Source organism: Canis lupus, chromosome X, assembly GCF_048164855.1.
Source record: "Canis lupus baileyi chromosome X, mCanLup2.hap1, whole genome shotgun sequence".
Lineage (NCBI taxonomy): Eukaryota > Metazoa > Chordata > Mammalia > Carnivora > Canidae > Canis > Canis lupus.
In genome coordinates, this window is record NC_132876.1 from 16,975,056 (window position 1) to 16,994,723 (window position 19,668).

Consider the following 19,668-nt stretch of genomic DNA (forward strand, 5'->3'; position numbering starts at 1 on the left):
AATTCATGGATGGAGAGGAAGAGCCATCTCATGGCTGTGAAGCTTAAAATGCACAGTTCAGTGCTGTGATGGTGACAGTTTCAAGGCAAATTTGTTAGACTTGGTAAGTCCACCGAGTGTTTATTACATGTGAATTCAACTTTTAAAAGCTTCATCATTTTGTAGGAAAAAATAGGACAGACCCTACACCTATTGTGACTGTTGTTTCTGAATGTTCTTCCTGCTTGTGTCAGTTTTAAGGGTGGAAAATAACCAAGTAGGGAAAAAAGTGAGCAGCATTGCAGTTCTTTTTTGCTCACTGGGGAACATAGACTTTCCAAACACAGGAGGAGAGGAGCCACCTGCGTTCTTTCCCAGCTGAGTCTGGGTTGGCTCCAGAAGAATAGACTATCTAGTTCCAATATTTTTCTGAGAAATATACAGTTTTGTGGGGCTCCTTAGAGAGCTGCTCTAGTCCCAAGGAAACCTCTAAGGGAGGCCCTGACCTCTAATAGTCACCAAGGAATCAATGGAGGGCGGGGCTCCTTCTCTGTCTCTCTCCATCCTGCCAGACGCAGAGTGGGTGGTCTGGAAGTTAGAGTGACTCCACCTATGGAATGAATGAGAAAGAAGGATTATCTGAAGATTAAAAGAGACTTATGTTATGTGTGGACCTTGCCTGGATTTTTATTCAAACATAGAAAAGGAGACAATTGGGAAAGTGGACCACTGATGAGATAGCTGATCATTTTATTTGCCTTGCACTGTGTTTTCCAAAGCTTTTAATGTTGCCATCATTTTTACAATAAGAGGTTTTACATTAAAATCAAGATTTCCAGGGGCACCTGGGTGGCTCAATCAGTTATGCGCTCTCTCACTCAAATAATAAATGAATCTAAAAAAATTAAAATAATATGAAATCCAGATTTCCAGCCTACTTTGAAAAATGGGAAGATGTGGCCCCCCACAGGCTGGGATGAAGGTGTGATTGCTCTCTTTTGGTCCTCAAGTTCAGAAATAAGTGCCAATTCTTCATGAAGGCTTCTTTGAATACCCTAACCAGAAGTGATTTTTCATCTCTCTGAGCTCTTGGAACACATTTGATTACTCACCCAGCTCCCAGAAAATACTGCCTATATTAGTTTTTTTTTATCTGTAGACCTCTTACTTCCCCTCCTCCCTGCCCCCTCCCACCACACCTGGGTGGGATTGAGGCATTTAAAGTCTCTAAATGCTGAAAAGATCAAGGAGGGTGCTTCCCCATATGTATTTTCAAATCAAATTTTGTTTTATTCAAAGTGATGGTATTTACAAGTCAGCTGAGACCACACTTTCTAAATTGAAAAAAATAATTCTCCAACATCTTATTGTGAAAAATTTCAAACCCACAGAAGAGCTGAAAGAATAGTAAAACAAACATCTATATAACCATCTAGAGCCATGATTTTTAACATTTTGTGATATTTGCTCTGGTTTTTCTTCTGAACTGCTTGATAGTAAGTTTCAGACACTAAAATGCCTTGCCCCTAAACTCTCCAGCATTTATTTCTTTAAGACAAAGGACATTTTCCACAGTATCATTCTCATGCCCAAGAAGTTTGACCTTGATACAGTATTATCTAATACATGGTTCATATTCTAATTTTCCCAGTTGCTCCAACAATGAATGCTCTTTAAAGCTATTTTTAAAGATCTAGTATCTTTTTTTAATATATATTTTAAAGGTTTTATTTATTCACGAGAGATGCACAGAGAGAGAGGCAGAGAGGCACAGGCAGAGGGAGAAGCAGGCTCCCTGCAGGGAGACCTATGTGGGACTTGATCCCTGGGTCTCTAGGATCACCACCTGAGCGGAAGGCAGATGCTCAACCACTGAGCCACTCAGGTGCCCTAAAGATCTAGTTTCTAATCAAGGACTGTGCTTCACATTAGTCTCTTTAGCTTCCTCTGATCCAGAACACTTCTCTGATGTTTTTTTTTTTAATTTTTAAAGATTTTATTTATTTATTCGTGAAAGACAGAGAGAGAGAAAGGCAGAGATGTAGGCAGAGGGAGAAGCAGGCTCCAGGTAGGGAGCCTGATGTGGGACTCAATCCTGAGACCCTGGATCACACCCTGAGCCAGGGGCAGGTGCTCAACCGCTGAGCCACCCAGGTGTCCCTATTTTTTATTTTTAAGATATTTATTATTTATTCATTAGAGACAGAGAGAGAGAGAGAGAGAGAGGGATGGAGAGAGGCAGAGACACAGGCAGAGGGAGAAGCAGGCTCCATGCAGGGAGCCAGACGTGGGACTCAATCCTGAGATCCTGAGATCCTGATCCCGGGTCTCCAGGACCACGCCCTGGGCTGAAGGCAGCGCTAAACCGCTGAGCCACCCGGACTGCCCTGATGTTTACTTTTAATCTTTCATGATGTTAACATTTTGAAACATCTAGGCCAATTGTTGCATAGAGTATGCCACAATCTGGATTTGTCTGAATTTTCCACGTTAGTAGATGGGTTCAACATGTCACAGTGGATTCAACATTTTGAACATTTTTGCTGGAGATATAAAAGTGATACTGCATTTTTCTACATTGTCTGTTTGTGAAGTTCCAGGTAAATTCATCAAAGCTGAGTTTATGTGTATGTGCTTTGCTGGTGCCTAAATCACACATGTGTCATATTAACAATCATGGCTACCATCTTGTGCATCATGCACAACATTGGTCTGTGTATATGCAGGAGCAGGGCTTTGGGTACTTTATAATGCCGAACTTTTCCCAACCCACTCCTACCCCACCCCCACCCCCAGTATTTTTTCCCCTCCATCCCCAGTATTAATCTATGACTTTACCAACACTTATTGTCCATTTTTAAAAATTGACTAAATCTGTATGTGTAACATGATATCTTGTGGGTTTTATTTGCATTTTCTCGACTGCTAAAGAGTTTGAGGATTTCTTCATATGTTTATTGATCATTTGTGATTTTTCTACTGTGGGAGACCTGTTTATGCCTTTGGTTCATTTCTTGGAGATTGTCTTTTCATTATGTATTTTTAGATCTTTATGAATTCTGGATGCTAATCATTTGTGAACTGTATCTACATAAATCTCCACTTTCATGAAACAATATCGCTTAAGGCTAAGCACAAAGAGACTACTGGTCAGACATTTTGGGTTCAAATTCCAGTTCTGATAGTAACTACGTGACTGAATAATTTAACTTCTCTCTGCTTTAGTTTCCTTATCTATGAGATGGGAGTGATAATGGTACCTACTTTGTCGGGTAGCAAGGGGGATTAAATGAATGAATATAGATATGGTAATGCAGAACAGTGCCTGGCACATAGAGTCAATAAATGTTTGCTGTTACTAGCTTCTTCCATTTTACAGCTCCCATGTAATTTTGAAATGCGGTGGGTTCATCAAAGTGCACGTCCCACAAGTGGCCTCCTGTCCCATACCTATGGCCTCATCATAAACTGCTTTGGTACAACCATGTGCTACATCACACTAATAACAGGGGTGACTCGAGCTTGTATAGGCAAGCACCCAGGAAGTGATGCATCAGGTGAATTGTTTTCCCTTGTGAATGGGAAAAACATTTTGCAATCTTGAAGGACCTCTCCTCCAAAACCTAAGAGATTAATATGCCAGTAAGCCCTCCTTCGTTGTAAAGACCCATAAACACCCTAGAGATAATTCATGCAACTTTGAGACCTAAGAGTGTCATGATTTATTTTGCAGCAATTTTTAAAAAAGGCTGTACTCTTAGATTGGGCCCCTAGCAAGAGCCTCTCACTCCCTCAACCTGTCTCTGGGCCTCTTCCCTGTAACTTGGACCCTTCCATAGTGTTTGAAAGAGTAGTAAACTCCCGATACAAGCGCACCCAGGAGGCGCTCAGTATAATGCTTGCTAAAGCAAGGAAGGAAGGAATCTTAACTGCATTGCTAGGTAGATTGGGATAAAAGGAATAAAGGAATGTTGGATGGCTCCCCGCACAGAATGTGGGAAAGCAAGGAATGCAGGGGAGGGTTTCTTTAGCCCCAGGAGGTCCCTGCCCTCCAGGTCCGGACGTGGTGCCTAGGGAGCATCGCTGCAGAGTTTGCGGGACCAGGAGGGCGCGGCTGCTCTTCGGGCCCCGCCCCACCCCGCCTCCTCCCGCCCCCCCGGCGCCGCCACCAAGGCTGGCGAGACGGTCACGCCGGAGCCTGCGCACTGGGTCCCCAGCGCCTCCAGAGGTTCTCTACTCGGCGGCTCGAAGATGGCGGAGCGCGCCGGCGGCAGCACATCCCTCAGGGGGCTGCGCGAACGGATGGGTGAGCGGCCCGGAGGCTCCCGGGGGAGCCCGGGCCCGTGCGGGATGCGGGCTTCTCGCGGACCCGGGGCTGTTGTGGCGGTGCAGAGGGTGCCAGAAAACTTTACTCCGGGGTGGCCTCGCGCCGTCCGGTCCACCCCTCACGCGACACGGAGTTCCCCTAGACGGGACAGGGAACCGTTGTGGGACAGGCTTGGGGGGGACGGCCGGCCAGCATCACCAACGGCAGAAGTCCTGTGGCCAACGGCCCAACGGTCGCCGCTAGCGGCCGGACCTCGGGGGCGGGGCGCGAGGGAACTAACGGGCGCGGGGGGTGGAGGGGCCTGGGATCCGGGACCCCACAGACGGTCCTGAGCTCCGCCGGCGGTTAGGGGGGCGGTAGACGCCCGCGCGGCCACAGAAAGGACGCGCCCGGGTCTGGGATGTGCGGGCGCCCGCCCAGACCCCGCGCGCCGGGGCAGCCCTTCCAGGCGCAGAGCCGGGAGTTTTCCCTCTGCGCGCGGCGCTAGCGGTCACATCCTCTCCCACAGTCGCACTCGTTCCCTCTCCCAAGGGCTTAATATCCCGCACCCTCCCAGTCAAGGTCCGGTGAGGACGGAGCCTTGGGGGGATGTTGCTTTGAAAGTTGGGAAGAAACTTGCTTCTCAGCTCCTTCTGATTTGCCTGCTGTGGCACATGACTTCGCCAAGATGTCACCTCCCGTGGGACAACTAGCAGACCCTAGGCTGCAATGAACGGAAAGCAGCACTTGAAAGTGCTTTTTCCTAAACTGCTCCCACCGCCAAAATGCCGCCCGCCCCCGCCCCCCATCGTTAATTTTATAGAATTTGGCAGCGCATTGCTTGGCCCAGGAGACTGCTCCGCTAGCTTAGTGAAAAGGTGTTTCTCGCTCGGTGAGAGGTTACGTGCTGTTCTCAGACTAGCTCCCTATTAAGAACTTGAATAAAACGATTTTAATTGATTATATTGAAATCCTTAGAAATTTGCAGTTGGAAAGTTGACTGCGTTTGGGAGGCTTTCTGTTACTTAGGATACTGCAACTCCCCAGTGTATCAGAAGCAAGTACACCTTGATCTTTACTTGGGAAGCGAACCCCTTCTGTTTCTAGCTTATTTTGCTTCACCTAGGAAGAATTTACAGTAAATTCGGATTGTTTTACTGCTTGTAAGTAAGGCTCCCTGCCACTGGTTTATTTCAGTCATTTAAATTAACCAGCATTCTGGACAATACCCCCCCCCAAAAGAAAGCATTTTTGGGTATTGAATGTTGTGTTTTATGATCTTGTATGAGACAGTCGCTTGAATTCACAATATTTCAAGCCAAAACCTTAGTCATGCAAAAAGGGCTTAACCTAGAACCCTAACTGACCTCCTTGCTGCCCATTTCATATTAGGAATTGAAAACCTCACATATTATATGTTAGACTTTTCACACAGTACCAGCTTAACTAGATTTGCCCTCATGGTCCCAGCATTTTCCTGAAGGGGGACAAGGAGTCATTGAAATGTTTTGCCAATTTGTGGCAAATTAAATGCCACTGTGACAGTTGCTTTTTTTTATTCTATTAATCTGGTCCATTTCATTTCCTGCTGGGAACCAGGCACCAAGAGTTAAAACATTGTCCTGAATAAATAACTTCTTTGGGTACATGAATTATGTATATTCATTGAATTGTTTTCTGTGCCTAGGACTGTGCTAAGATTGTAGCGCACTGAAGAAATACACTTTTAACAAAACATGTGTTTTATATTTTAATTGTTTTAAAATAATATGCGAATATTTCAACCAGATGAGCATAAGAAACTTTGCCACTGGCTTATCACCTTTCTTGTTTTCCAGATTCACAAGTGATTTCTAGGTTTATGATAAATTACTTAGAATACTTTCAACAAACACAGAAAAAGCTACTAAGATTGAGTCAGATCATGGAATTTTAGAGCTGGAGAAAACTTAAAGGTTCTCAAGTCTGGCACCCAGAGTCCCAAGTATAAAATCCTGGGCAGCTTCTACAACTTGAATGTGTATTCCAATAGCTTAAGATTTTTCCAAGTAGCCATTCCACCATAGACATCTCTGAATGATAGGAAACTGTAATTTAAGACATGCTATCTTTTAAGTTTATTTTTTGATGATCTCTGTACACACGGTGGGGCTCAAACACACCACCTGGACATTAAGAGTCCTGTGACTCTTTCCTTTTTTGAGATGGTGGTCCCTATGGCAGTAATTATGATGTCACTTTCAAGGTTACTCTGTAAAATGACTCCCAGATATCTTTCCTCAGTAGCAAGGAACATCTCAAAGTCAATGGATGACAAGGACAATGACAGTCACTCTGTTCCTTTGATTATTTTAATTGCCCATCTTCAGCTGTTATATTATTTCCTGATATATAGAAAACAATTGTATGTGGTATCCCAGGGGCATATTTCCTGTGCTTTCACAAGGGTAGAGAATTTTCACTGTTAATCTCCAGATCCTTCCTGAAGATGCCCAGCATTGTGGGGCATTTTAGATACAACCATACATGGAATTCAAGGGCTCAGGAATATATGATAATTGGTGTATGTATCATCCTGGCATTTTTTTTTTCTTACTCTCCCTCTAATTGTGCTCCCCTAATCTTGTATTTTATTTTATCCTTATTGAAGTTTATTTGCCACTTTTGGACCTGTTTTACAAGGCATGTGTAAATTTATCTTTGTTTGCCTGATATTTTTCTACCTGGAATAATACTATGTCAATGGAAATTCCTTGGGTGCTTCTCCACCTTCACTGCATTAGAATAGAGCTTTTAGCAACTGGAAATGCCTGGGCCTCCACCCCAGAGACTGGGGGTGGGGAAAGGCAGGCAACTTAGGGTAACCCTATGCAGCCAGGATAGAAAAGCCCATGTCTACGTAATTTATAAATGTACTTAAATTGTTTTTAAAGACTTTATTGAGAGAAAGTGTGAGCAGGAGAGAGCTCCAGCGGGGGTAGGGGGAAGGGAGAGGGAGAAGCAGACTCCTTGCTGAGCAGGGAGCCCACCATGGCACTGGATCCCAGGCCCCTGAGATCATGACCTGACCTGAAGGCAGATGCTTAACCGACTGAGCCACTCAGGCGCGCCATAAATGTACTTTTTTTTTTTAAAAAAAGATTTTATTTATTTATACATGAGAGACACAGAGAGAGGGCCAGAGACCTAGGTAGAGGGAGAAGCAGGCTCCCTGTGGGAAGCCTGATACAGGACTTGATCCAAGGACCCCAGGATCACGCCCTGGGCTGAAGGCAGATGCTTAACTGCTGAGCCATCCAGGCATCCCTAAATGTACGTTTTAATATCGGGGCTAATCTCTGAGGATCTCACTGCTGACCTGTCGATACTTCTGCTTCCAAATTCAGATCCATAAGCACCAAGTCTTTTCTAAATTCTCAGTTTATGGCGAAACAGTTTTTCCAGTTCTGTGCCAGCTCAGTTTTTCTAGTACTTGCTGTAATGTCTTGTCCGAGGCAATTTTTTTAAAGGATTTTATGTATTCGTGAGAGACATAGAGAAAGAGGCAGGCTTCTCGAGTGGAGTGCCATGTGGGACTCGATCCTGGGACCCCAGGATCATGCCCCAAGCCAAAGGCAGAAGCTCAACCGCTGAGCCACCCAGGCGTCCCTGTCCGAGGCATTTTTGAAAGCTATTAATCATTAGCTCCTACTCATCCACAAGCTCGTGCTACCACTCCCACTAACAACTCTCTCTCTGTCCACAGATAGGTTGGCACATCCACAGTAAACAGCTTTAATTCCTTCTTAAAGAGTTGAACATCATAAGTACTCAGTATGTCTTTTTATTGTTGACCTGGATTATGTCATGATTTTTGCCTTATAGATGCAAGATACTATCCTTTATCTTCAAGGAAAATTGCTTGTGCTTTACTTCCTCTGTGTTACCTGTTTGTAGTATCTGATCCCTTCCCTTTACTTCCCTGTATTCTAGTTGCTGCAGCTCATGCCCTTGCCGAAGAAAGACGGAATCAGAGTGGTCTCTGCTCTCTTCCATCACAGTCCTCAAATATAAGATCAACATTTAGACCAGGTGTAATTTCTAGAACACTTTTTGACATATGTCAAAGTGCCACATCATGAAAATCTGATCTATTAATGTCTTACTATATTCTTTTTTGTTTTTAGTCATCGATGGATCCGTACTTAAAAATGATGTGAAGCAGAGATTGGCGAAGGAGCGCAGAGAAGAAAAGAAGAGACAACAAGAAGGTAAAATATTTTAAAAAAATCAGGATGAATGAATTTTCTGTCAAGGTTATGTATTTCCAAAGTGGTTTTACTTACTTTTCCTGATCTGTTTATATCATAGTTTACATTTTTTCTAGGATGAATTATATTGGATTCAGTAACTTTTTAAAAAGATTTTATTTATTTATTTATTTATTTATTTATTTATTTATTCATTCATTCATTCATTCATTCATTCATTTATTCATTCGAGACAGAGAGAGGCAGAGGCACAGGCAGAGGGAGAAGCAGGCTCCAGGCAGGGAGCCTGACATGGGACTGGATCCCTGGTCCCCAGGATTATATCCTGAGCCGAAGGCGGTGCTAAACTGCTGAGCCAACGGGACTGCCCCTGGATTCAGTAATTATACTAAGACAGATAAAGAAGGCTTGTGAAAAATATTTGATTAAAATGCTTAATTTTTGAAGTGGTAGTTTCTGTTAGTTCTAATTTTCTGAAAACTGAGGTATGAAAACTTCAACATTTGTAGAAACAAGCAGAATGAGGGTTTCAATAAAAATGACTCTAAAAAGGAAAATGAAGTTGCTAATAATCGTAACCGGCTTCTCCAGTGCAAGTTAGGATCTAAAAGAGAGAATGATTTTTTCAACTACTGCATTTTTCTTTGGTCTTTGAAATTCCCTGACAAAACTTGTGATCAGCTTTATTCAAATGGAGATCATTTGTCTTTGTTTCAGTGAGGAGCTGTTTCTTCTTGGAACTCTTCAGGAGAGTATTTTAGAACTGCATAGATGTTTTCCAGGCTTTAGTGAGGGGAAATTTGAAATAGGAAAACATCATGCTGTACCATAATGTGGTAAAACTGGCATGTTTAATGTGGTCTGTATAGATGAGACCTTAGAAAGAAGAAGGAAGAAAAGCATTCTGGCTGTGTGTTTTCTATTTTTTTAAGGATTTTATTTATTTGTTCATGAGAGAGACAGAGAGAGAGAGAGAGATACGCAGAGGGAGAAGCAGGCTCCATGCAGGGAGCCCGATGTGGGACTTGATACGGGACTCCAGGATCAAGCCCTGAGCCAAAGGCAAGCCCTAAGCCAAAGGCAGACACTCAACCACTGAGCCACTCAGGCATCCCTGGGCATGTGTTTTCTATTAAATTTTTATTTTAATGTTTGTAGTGTGTTAATCTTGATGGGGTTTAACTTCAGCTCAAATCAGTGGAAATAGCACATGAACGAAAATATTTTATTTTATTTTATTTTATTTTATTTATTTTATTTTTTATTTTATTTTATTATTTTATTTTATTTATTTTATTTTATTTTATTTATTTTATTTTATTTTATTTTATTTTATTTTATTTTATTTTATTTTATTTTTTTATTTTATTTTATTTATTTTATTTGACACAGAGAGAAAGCCCAAGCAGGGGGAGTGACAGGCAGAGCTGAGGGAGAAGCAGGCTCCCCATTGAGCAGAGAGCCCAGCTCTGGGCTCTATCTCTATCTCAGGACCCTGGGATCATGACCAGAGCCAAAGGCAGATGCTTAGCCTACTGAGCCACCCAGGCACCCTGAAAATAATTTTTTGTTTTGTTTTGTTTTTAAATGATAGTAAAGGTTTTCATTTATTTATTTATTTATTTATTTATTTATTTATTTATTTATTTATTTATTTATTCATGATAGACAGAGAGAGAGAGAGAGAGAGAGAGAGAGAGAGAATGAGGCAGAGACACAGGCAGAGGGAGAAGCAGGCTCCAGAGAGAGAGAATGAGGCAGAGACACAGGCAGAGGGAGAAGCAGGCTCCATGCCGGAAGCCTGGCACGGGACTCGATCCCGGGACTCCAGGATCATGCCCTGGACCAAAGGCAGGTGCCAAACTGCTGAGCCACCCAGGGATCCCCAAAATATTTGTTTTTAATATGGAATTTTAGTTTGGACAGGATTATGAGGGTCATCTAGGCCATCTCCATTATCTGGGTTAAATGAACACCCCAGTGCAAATGATTCTTTAGTGGCTTAGTGGCCATTCTCGTTCACTTATATAATTTTTTATAGGTTGGGACGCCTGGGTGGCTCAGCGGTTGAGCATCAGCCTTTTCAGCTCAGGGCGTGATCCCAGGGTCCTGGAATCGAGTCTCATATCGGGCTCCTTGCATGGAGCCTGCTTCTCCCTCTGCCTGTGTCTCTGCCTCTCTCTCTCTCTCTCTCCCTCTGTGTGTGTGTCTTTCATGAATAAATAAAATTTTTTTAAAAAAAGAAGTTGGGGGACCACCAGGACTGGGAAAATAGAGTGGAAGTTTGACTTGGGCCAACTATCTATTTGAAAAGCTGCTGTGATTAAGGTTCAGTTAGATTTTTGTGATGTGGGACGCCTGGGTTGCTCAGCAGTTGAGCATCTGCCTTCAGCCCAGGGTGTGATCCTGGAGACCCAGGATCAAGTCCCACATCGGGCTTTTCCCTCTGCCTGTGTCTCTACCTCTCTCTCTCTCTCTCTCTCTCTCTGTGTCTCTCTCATGAATAAATAAATAAAATCTTTAAAAAATACTTTTTTATAGGTTGTGTTATTTTTAAGAAAGAGGAGATATATTAACTTTCTCCTTTGTGAGTACTGTGGAAAACTTAAATATTTTCTTGGCTCTTATACCTTGAAAATGTATTTGAAATATTTCAGCCAACAAAGAAACCCAGATCCTTGAGAAGGAAAGAAAGACCAGGATCCAATATGAGAGGCAAATGGAGGAGAAACAACGAAAGCTGAAAGAACAAAAAGAAAAGGATGAGCAACGGAGAATATCTGCTGAAGAAAAAAGGAAGCAAAAACTACAGGAGGAAAGGGTACGGTACATGTTTCCTAGCCTGTTAATCAGATGCCACGCTGTGTTGCCTGGCACTGGAATACTTCTTTCTTAGTCCTTCACCGCCTTTCCTGCCCACCCTCCTCCCCCACTGCTGCTACCACCAAAGGACCCAGTCCTAGTTCTCTCTCCTTCCTTCAGCGGTAGAGCCTCTTTGGCCCTGTCCTCTCAGATCTCTGAGTTTTGAACTGCTAGCTGAGATCAAAAGGAGCCTTGCAGGCCCAGGAAGAGAGCCCTTCTGCTGTCTGGGATGTGGCCCACAGGTGCCTGCAGCCCAGGGTTTGCTCTGAGCTCCATCCCAGCGGCCTTAGTATTCACAAAGCCACCAATAGGCCCCCATCTTACTTCTCACAGCAGCTCCTCTGACTGCTTGAGTGCATGCTGGTCAGATGACAGCACTTGCTCTCCCATCTGGCTTCCTCTGCCTTTCTCCTGTGTGTGCTCTTCCACCCTGCTGTGCTGTGGCCCTGTGTCTCTCTTTACCTTCCTGGACTCTTGCTGTCTGATGCTGTCGGTATGAGTCACTGCCTTCTGTCCTCCTTCAATCAATTAATTGGTCTTTCGAGTGTCCATACTTGGGCATTTGGCTATCTGTCCAGTTCTGTCTGACTCCAACACCAGATTTTACTCCTGTAGGTCATTCCACTACTTCACATTGAGGATCCTTGACTCCTTGTGAATCTGCCATGCTCTCTGGGACACCATCCTCTTTCTTTTTTTAAAAAAAGATTTTATTTATTTATTCATAGAGACAGAGAGAGAGGCAGAGACACAGGCAGAGGGAGAAGCAGGCATCATATCGAGAGCCTGACCTGGGACTTGATCCAGGGTCTCCAGGATCACTCCCTGGGCTGCAGGTGGCGCTAAACTGCTGCGCCACCGGGGCTGCCCCACCATCCTCTTTCTTGCTGGCATTCTTTCTTTTTCTTTATTCCACTGATTCTCAAGTGTCCCTAACTCAGTATTTGTCTCAGGTTCTCCATCTGACTGTGACCTTTTTTCTGCCAGAGGCGCCTCACTTTTCATTCCTCATTGTCTTAGCTTTTCTCTCCATCTTTGGGCTTTCTGCCTATTCTCTCCGTATGCGTGTTTTTATCTCTCCTGCTTTTCTACTGTTGTTCTTATTTTTTTGATTTATTTTTTATTTTTAAAGATTTTATTTATTTGACACAGAGAGAGCACAAGTAGGCAGAACAGCAGGGAGAGGGAGAAGCAGACTCCTCACTGAGCTGGGAGCCCAACGCAGGACTTGATCTCAAGACCCTGAGATCATGATCTGAGTTGAGGCAGACCTTTAACCAATCAAGCCACCCAGGCATCTCTATTGCTCTTATTTTTTTAAAGATTCACTTATTTATTTTGAGAGAGAAAGCACACGCAAGACAGTGAGTAGCATGAGTTGGGGGAAGGGCAGAGGGAGAGAATCTCCAAGCAGGCTCCCTGCCAAGTGCAGAGCCCATGACAGGGCTCAATCTCAGGATCCATGAGATTGGGACCTGAGCCAAAACCAAGAATCAGATACTTAACTTACTGAGCCACCCAGGCACCCTTAAATATTCTTTTTGATTCCATTTATCCCCATGAGGCTTCTCTGGTGCTCTCTCTTCCTCCTTGTGCACACGATTGCTCTCACATGCCTCACCCCCAGCCCCTGCCCTGTGTGTGTATCTTCCTTATTCTAGGACTGTTTGCATGCCATTTCTTCCCCACCCATGGTCCACTACATTTTTTTTCTCTCTCTCTCTACCTTTTTCTGTGGCTGTTTATGCTGTTTTTTTCATATTCCAGTATTTGATGAGCTCCTATCCAGGATTTCTATCACCATCTTCCTTTGTGAAAGCTCTTTAATTGACTTCTGTGGTGAAGAGAATAAAGGCCAGACATAGAGTGATCTGAACTAATAGACTGAAAGAAAGTAATGCAGAACACTGCAGAGTGGGGGAGGGTCCCTGGAGAGGAGAGACTCCCAAGGACTGAGAGAGAAAAAGACCATCTTAGAGAAAGAAGAACCTCAGAGAGAACCCAGAGAAAACATAACAAAATGGCACTGCAGAGAGGCAGGGAGCCAGGGGTGCAGTGGGAGAAAAGAAGCAGGAGGACAAAGAGAAAAGGGGCAAAAGAGAACCAACCTCACAAAACTAGTGTGATGGGGTAGGGGTGGACCCTGACAGACTAGGAAGGGTCCATGGGACACTGTGAGCAGCCTGCACATAGAAAAAGAGAATAATTTATTAGAGCAGGAGGTGGTACTGAAGAGGGCTGAGTACTGAGGAGACCTGTAGGAGCCACAGGTGCAAGGGGAGCCTGAGAGGACAGAGGGCCAGTGCATTTGGAAGCAGGGGGATAGAATGCTTAGGAATCACAAATGTTTCAGTAACACAAGATGAATTACTGTTTTCAGTCTTGATTATACTTTCTGGGTTTTTAGTAATTTGAGCACCTTATTTTCTGTTGGAAAATATAATTTTAAAATATTGCCATTAGATACATTTTAAGAATTGCAGTTGCTTTTCTCCTGAGAGGATACGGAGGACTCTCCATTTTCCTTGTATGTTTATCTTTTCTCTCAGAGAAATGGTGGGGGCATTGTAAGGATGATGTTGCTATGAAACAGTTGTCAGGGAAGAGTAGAAAGCTTCCTGGCCCTGCAGTTGATTTGCTTACCTGAGTATAGTCCATGGTCTGTTATATCACGAGGACTTGAAATATCAGAAAGGAAAACTATGCATGCCCCTCATTTCTGGCAGTGGGATTGTTTTGCCACAGTGTGGTGTTTACAATTGAATAGCTATTATCCTGAGCCCTTGCGATTAAAGTTGAGGTCCGATTAAAGTTGAGGTCCGGGGCTGTTTGGCTGGCTCAGTCAGAAGAGCATGCACTCTTGATCTTTTGAGTTGGAACCTCACATTGGGTGCAGAAATGACTTAAAAAAAGAAAACTTAAAGTTGAGGTCAAGACAAACACATCAATTATCTTTTTTTAACTTTATTACTAGAATTAAAGATGTTATAAATGGTTATTATAGATTATTCTGGCATAGATTTCACTTATATGTAAGTTGATTTTTTTTGCCTCATTCTACAAACAATTTAAGGTGTATTTAATTTTATTTTTTAAAGGTTTTATTTACTTATTGGGGGGAGGGGCAGAGAGAGAGGGAAAGAGAATCCCACACAGACTCTATGTAGAGTGCAGAGACCAGTTTTGGGTTCAGTCCCATGATCCTGAGATCATGACCTGAGCCTAAATCAAGAGTTGGACGCTTAACTGGCTGCACCACTCAGGCACCCCTTAAGGTGTATTAAAAAAAAAAAAAACAAACAAACCACAAGCAGCCTAGGTGGCTCAGCGGTTTAGCGTTGCCTTCAGCCCAGGTTGTGATCCTAGAGACCCGGGATCGAGTCCCACATCAGGCTCCGTGCATGGAACCTGCTTCTCCCTCTGCCTGTGTCTCTGCCTCTCTCTCTCTCTCTCTCTCTCTGTCTCTGTCTCTAATGAATGAATAAATAAAAATTAAAAATAAATAAAAATAAAAAATAAAAAACTGAACCACAGGGGCTCCTGGGTGGCTTGGTCCATTAAGCATCTGCCTTCAGGTCAGGTCATGATCTCAGGGTCCTAGGATTGAGCCCCACTTTGGGCTCACTGCTCATGGGGAGTCTGCTTCTCCCTCTCAAATGAATAAATAAAAAAAAATTTAAACCCCACATATCGCATCCAGGAAATAAAATAAATGATTGAGGGGATAAATCGCAAGGGAAAATTGATGGCAGAAAATGCTAAAACATAAGTATGCTTAGCATACATTAAAAAAAAAAGCACTACCTGGTTTTTGTTTAGTTGCTAGAAATGAGCTACAAATTTGGTTCTAAATTTCCTAATGATATAAGCAAAGAGGGAAGCACAGTCCATTCCTCATTTCATATTCATAAGATTAAAGCCTGTTATTGAAGAGAAGCATAGACATTGATTGATACTAGAGACATGGTCTTCAATTATTTGTTTGTTTGGTCTTCAGTTATTTTTAACTATTACCTGATGCCTCCTCAACATTTTGCATGATACAAAAATTTGATAATGGGGTGGTTTTCTAACCCACAGATTTAAATTATACTGACAAAATTAATATGTAAAAATTTGTTGGCATTTATTTTAAATAGGAGAGGTTCAAAGCTGTTCTCTATCGAACATTGGAACGGAGCAGCCGTGTCGATTGTCATCAAAAAAGATGGTCTTGGGAGGGCTCTACAGCCGTGAACTCTGAGACTAAAACTGGTAATTAATACAATTGTTAACCTTTAGGTTCATTTATGTTCCTATTTTGTAATCTCTGTAAAAATGATTAATAATTAAGCTTTATACAGCTTTATCTAATGAATATTTCAAAAATAAATTAAGTCTGCCCCGTTTACTGTGGAGGGTACCATAAATTTTCCTGTAGATGAATATAATTCTACAGTTTCATAAAACTTAAATTTATATCATTTGTGAGGAATGACAGGGAACATTGAGCATCTAATTAATGCGTGTACTCTGTCAAACTGCATCATGAACTCACTTTATTTCAGTTAATGATGCTTTAGGAATATAGTAAATTCTGTATCTTTTCTCAGTTAATAAAGATTCCGTATCAACTGAAAAACTTGAGCAGAGGGCTTCTGGTTTACACAAACAAATGTCTTTGTCATCTGCAGGTCTTCAGAACTCTATCGCCAAGAGTAAGTAGTTATTTCATGTATTCTACTGAATTTTAAACCAATGACATAAGTTCTTTTTATATCTTTTCTTAGTACCACTTACCCTTTAGATGGTGGAACATTTAGATTTATTTTCAGAAGAGAACCACCTTGTTTTACAGCAGAGATGGTCATTACTATTTTGTATTTTCATCAGTATTAATCCTTTTTTCATGATTTGCATATGAATCAGATGGATTTGCTGAGTTCAGGTGGCCCAAACTGAAACATATTTTAACCAAAAGACATTGCCATTAAGTGGCTCAGTAATTTATTACAAAAGTAATTCATATTTCTACCTAACCGGTAAGTGAAATCCTTCCTCTAGAGAGTAGCTAGATTGGTCATTTGGATTTTATTAAGTTTCATGAATATCACCTCATTTAAGGAAAATGTTAGCATATATACAGCAGTGGACAGGTTGATCTGCTTCACATATGTCCTATTTGTTACTTATGACAGCCTTGTAAAGGTGACAGGCAAATGTAATTACCTACCTGGCTTTATAGTTAAGACCCTAAGAAATTCAGTGCTTTTCACTCTATCATGCTTATTGATGGCTTATATTTTGGTCATTTGATAAGCAGGTCATGATGTTGAAATTGTACTTTTCAGTAATAAGCCTATGTTTTCCTTCAAAGAAAGTGGTCCCGTGTTCAATGAGCAAAGAAAGCATTGCTAACCTCCACTTTAGAACTCTTCATAGTGCTAATGTGGTGTTCTTTAAAAGCAAATGACTACTATGACTACTTTAAATATGTCTTGCTTCTGGTGTTTGCCCTTTTAATTAGTGTTCCTTTTTAAAAAAATCCTTCACCTACCTGTCAGTGATCATTTCTGACTTGTTGCACATGGTGCTTCTTTCTCACTGATGATTGAAATGGATTAGGCAACCATACCCATCAATCCAAAAAATAAATAAATAAATCCTTTCCAGAGGCAAAAATGGAAGTGATTTTGGCGAGAAGACATGGCAAACATATTCCACATCATTCCCACTTTTGTGCCTTATGAATTGAAAAAATAAGGGCATAATTATGGTTTGAATTTAAAGATCTTTTTGTATTAGTAGGTACCTTGACCTATTTTTGAGTAATGCTATAAAATTGCAGTGCAGCAGAAGTTCTGGATCTCATTTAAAGTGTAATTAATTGTAGCAGTAGTTAACTTAGTGGGAAAGATTTTCATTTTTATCTAAATATTACAGTTTTAAAATGTTGAAAGGGATTTTTGTTTTGTTCATACTTATGTTAGTTGTACTTTTAGGAAGGACTCTGAGTTTCCATTGATGAGCTTGAGAGACTTTTTGTCAGTCTTGGGTCAGTCTTTTTTTTTGTCAGTCTTTTTTTCTTTTAATGCTAACAAAAGTCGATGCACTTACCACCCTAACCCTTGATAGGCTTTCCCAGAACATTTATGTGTAGCCTGGGTTTATTTGTAGATTAATGTGGGAAGGTTTTCTCTAGTGCTTTACTTATCATATAATAAAATTAATTTATTCACTGATACAATCTTTTAGAAAAATTAAATAGCATTCATTACAATGTTATATTTATATACTTTGCTTTTATATATATAATTTTTCATTTTGATATATCTTAATTGTTTCACAAGCATTCACTCTGTTTCACTGTCTAATTGCTTTGAGGAGTTAGCAAATATTGCTTCTGCAGACATGTATGACATTTTTAGTATAATGAGAAAATACTAGTATGCTTTCCTTAATAGGCCTCTTGCTGTATTATTAATGAGACTTGTAAAGAGGAGGAACAGGTAATGAATTTCAGGATAATAATTGCACTGAAAGAGCAATTCCAAGTAATTTTTTAAATGATTTTTTACTAGTTTTTAATACAAGAAAGTATGTATAGAAGATACTTTGTGAAATAACGTACTTAAAGGTATAGTATATTGCACACTCTGAAACACTGAATGTTTTAATTAATGATGTCAGGGAAAATAAAATCTGTATTGGCAGTGGCTTACCTTTGTAAAATCTCTTCAAATTGAAATGAAACCTGTTTGATCCAGAGAGATGAACATTTCATGCTTAAATGAAGTACATAATCTAATACCCTGTAATATTTTAAGTAGCTCTGTTTTAAAGCTTGGCTGATTCAAATTGCCTATTTTTCTTCTGCTCATTGCTGACTCAAAATAACTGTTCACAATATCCTGTCATTTCTTGCAGTATGAAAATAAAGGATATGTGATTTAATCACACGATTGAATTGATTATACCTCTGTGTCATGCTGTTCAATTACATTATCAATTCAGGCATTTTCAGATGATGCTATGTTGTCAATATGTACAGGTCCCCAGTTTAATTTATAGGTTCCCAAAAGAGAAGTTATTCTTTAAACAGACACTCCTCAGTATCCTGAGCCAGAGTATTTCAAGTGAAATGGGAAAGTGTCTACACAAACCATGTTTTTCATTAGGTTGCTAAAATTGTGACGTCTGTGCCAAATGTTAATGATCATTTTTGTTTAAAAAAGTAACGATTATAACTAAAGTATACATTAGTTTAGTAATAGATGTCATGGATTGTGTCCAAAATTAAAGGTTATATATTCCCAGTTTGGGAATATTGATTTGTCAGGTAGTATTCGACATTTTCCTTCTAAGTGTTAGAGAGTAGCTAGATTGGTCATTATTAGTGTCTCCTAAGTGTCCTAAGTTAAAACTTAGGAGGAAAAAGTTAAAACTTTTTTTTCTTAATTTATTTTCCAAATAACTTAGAATAAACTAGTTTTAAGTTTGGGGATGTAGAATCTCTATGTGAGATTTATAAGCAAGAGTAGAGAAGGTAAAAAATATTTGGAAAGAGAAGTGACTGACTCCTGAAATAATATATTTAAATAATTTCTAAAAAATGATATTCTTTTGCTGTCGATCTCCAGAAAAAACAGAAAAGAAGAGAAGCTCGTCTTTGACTAGAAGATCTGGCAAACTGCAGGCATCTGCGGAAACTGACCACGTAGAAGAAAAACCAGGTGGTTAGTTCTTTCTAAGTGCCAATCTTAAGTGGTAGTTTAAGAGCTCTCTTGGAGCACCTGAGGGTTGGCGGAGGCTCAGTTGGTTGAACTTCTGACTTCTGATTTTGGCTCAGGTCATGATCTCAGGGTCGGGAGATCGAGCCCTACATAGGACTGTGCAAGGAGTCTGCTTGAGATTCTCTTTCCCTGCACTGCCTCCCCTCCCCTGTACCGTGCTGCATTCTCTGTCTCTTTCTCTCAAAAAAAATCTGTATTAACATTTGGTCACTTGAGAAGTTGTTCCTAAAATTGGGAGCCAGAATATCCCTTCTTTAACTAAAAATGTACTTTGATGCCATACTTACTTGACTGAAGCTAAGAGTGTGTCTTCAAATGAAATACGTAATTCTGCTGTCATCTGAGCAAGACATTTATAATGAAGCTGAGGGACTAGATCACAGAGTGTTGGTGTAGAGATTTTGTGCTGGAGGACTTGATTCTCTTCAAAGATTTCATCAGTTAGTGTTTAGAAGTTCTAAGTTACTGGTCATAATTTGAACTTCAGAGCTTTGCTATG

The 19,668-nt window shown here is 41.1% G+C and overlaps 1 protein-coding gene across 34 annotated transcripts in view; it reads left to right on the forward strand.

The window, feature by feature from the left end:
* MAP7D3 (MAP7 domain containing 3) overlaps positions 1 to 19,668 on the forward strand; it is a 46,091-nt gene that overhangs the window by 9,981 nt on the left and 16,442 nt on the right. For 9 of the 34 annotated variants that reach the window (XM_072817012.1, XM_072817033.1, XM_072817017.1 and 6 more), the window contains exons 1-7: positions 4,141 to 4,285; positions 8,258 to 8,356; positions 8,452 to 8,535; positions 11,193 to 11,356; positions 15,537 to 15,651; positions 15,990 to 16,094; positions 19,017 to 19,112. In XM_072817012.1, the coding sequence (XP_072673113.1) occupies positions 4,231 to 4,285; positions 8,258 to 8,356; positions 8,452 to 8,535; positions 11,193 to 11,356; positions 15,537 to 15,651; positions 15,990 to 16,094; positions 19,017 to 19,112 (718 nt within the window). In that variant the 5' untranslated portion in view covers positions 4,141 to 4,230. Of the gene's footprint in view, positions 1 to 4,140; positions 4,286 to 8,030; positions 8,099 to 8,257; positions 8,357 to 8,451; positions 8,536 to 11,192; positions 11,357 to 15,536; positions 15,652 to 15,989; positions 16,095 to 19,016; positions 19,113 to 19,668 lie in introns of those variants that run through there. The other 25 variants (XM_072817027.1, XM_072817028.1, XM_072817037.1 and 22 more) reach the window with 9 other exon arrangements.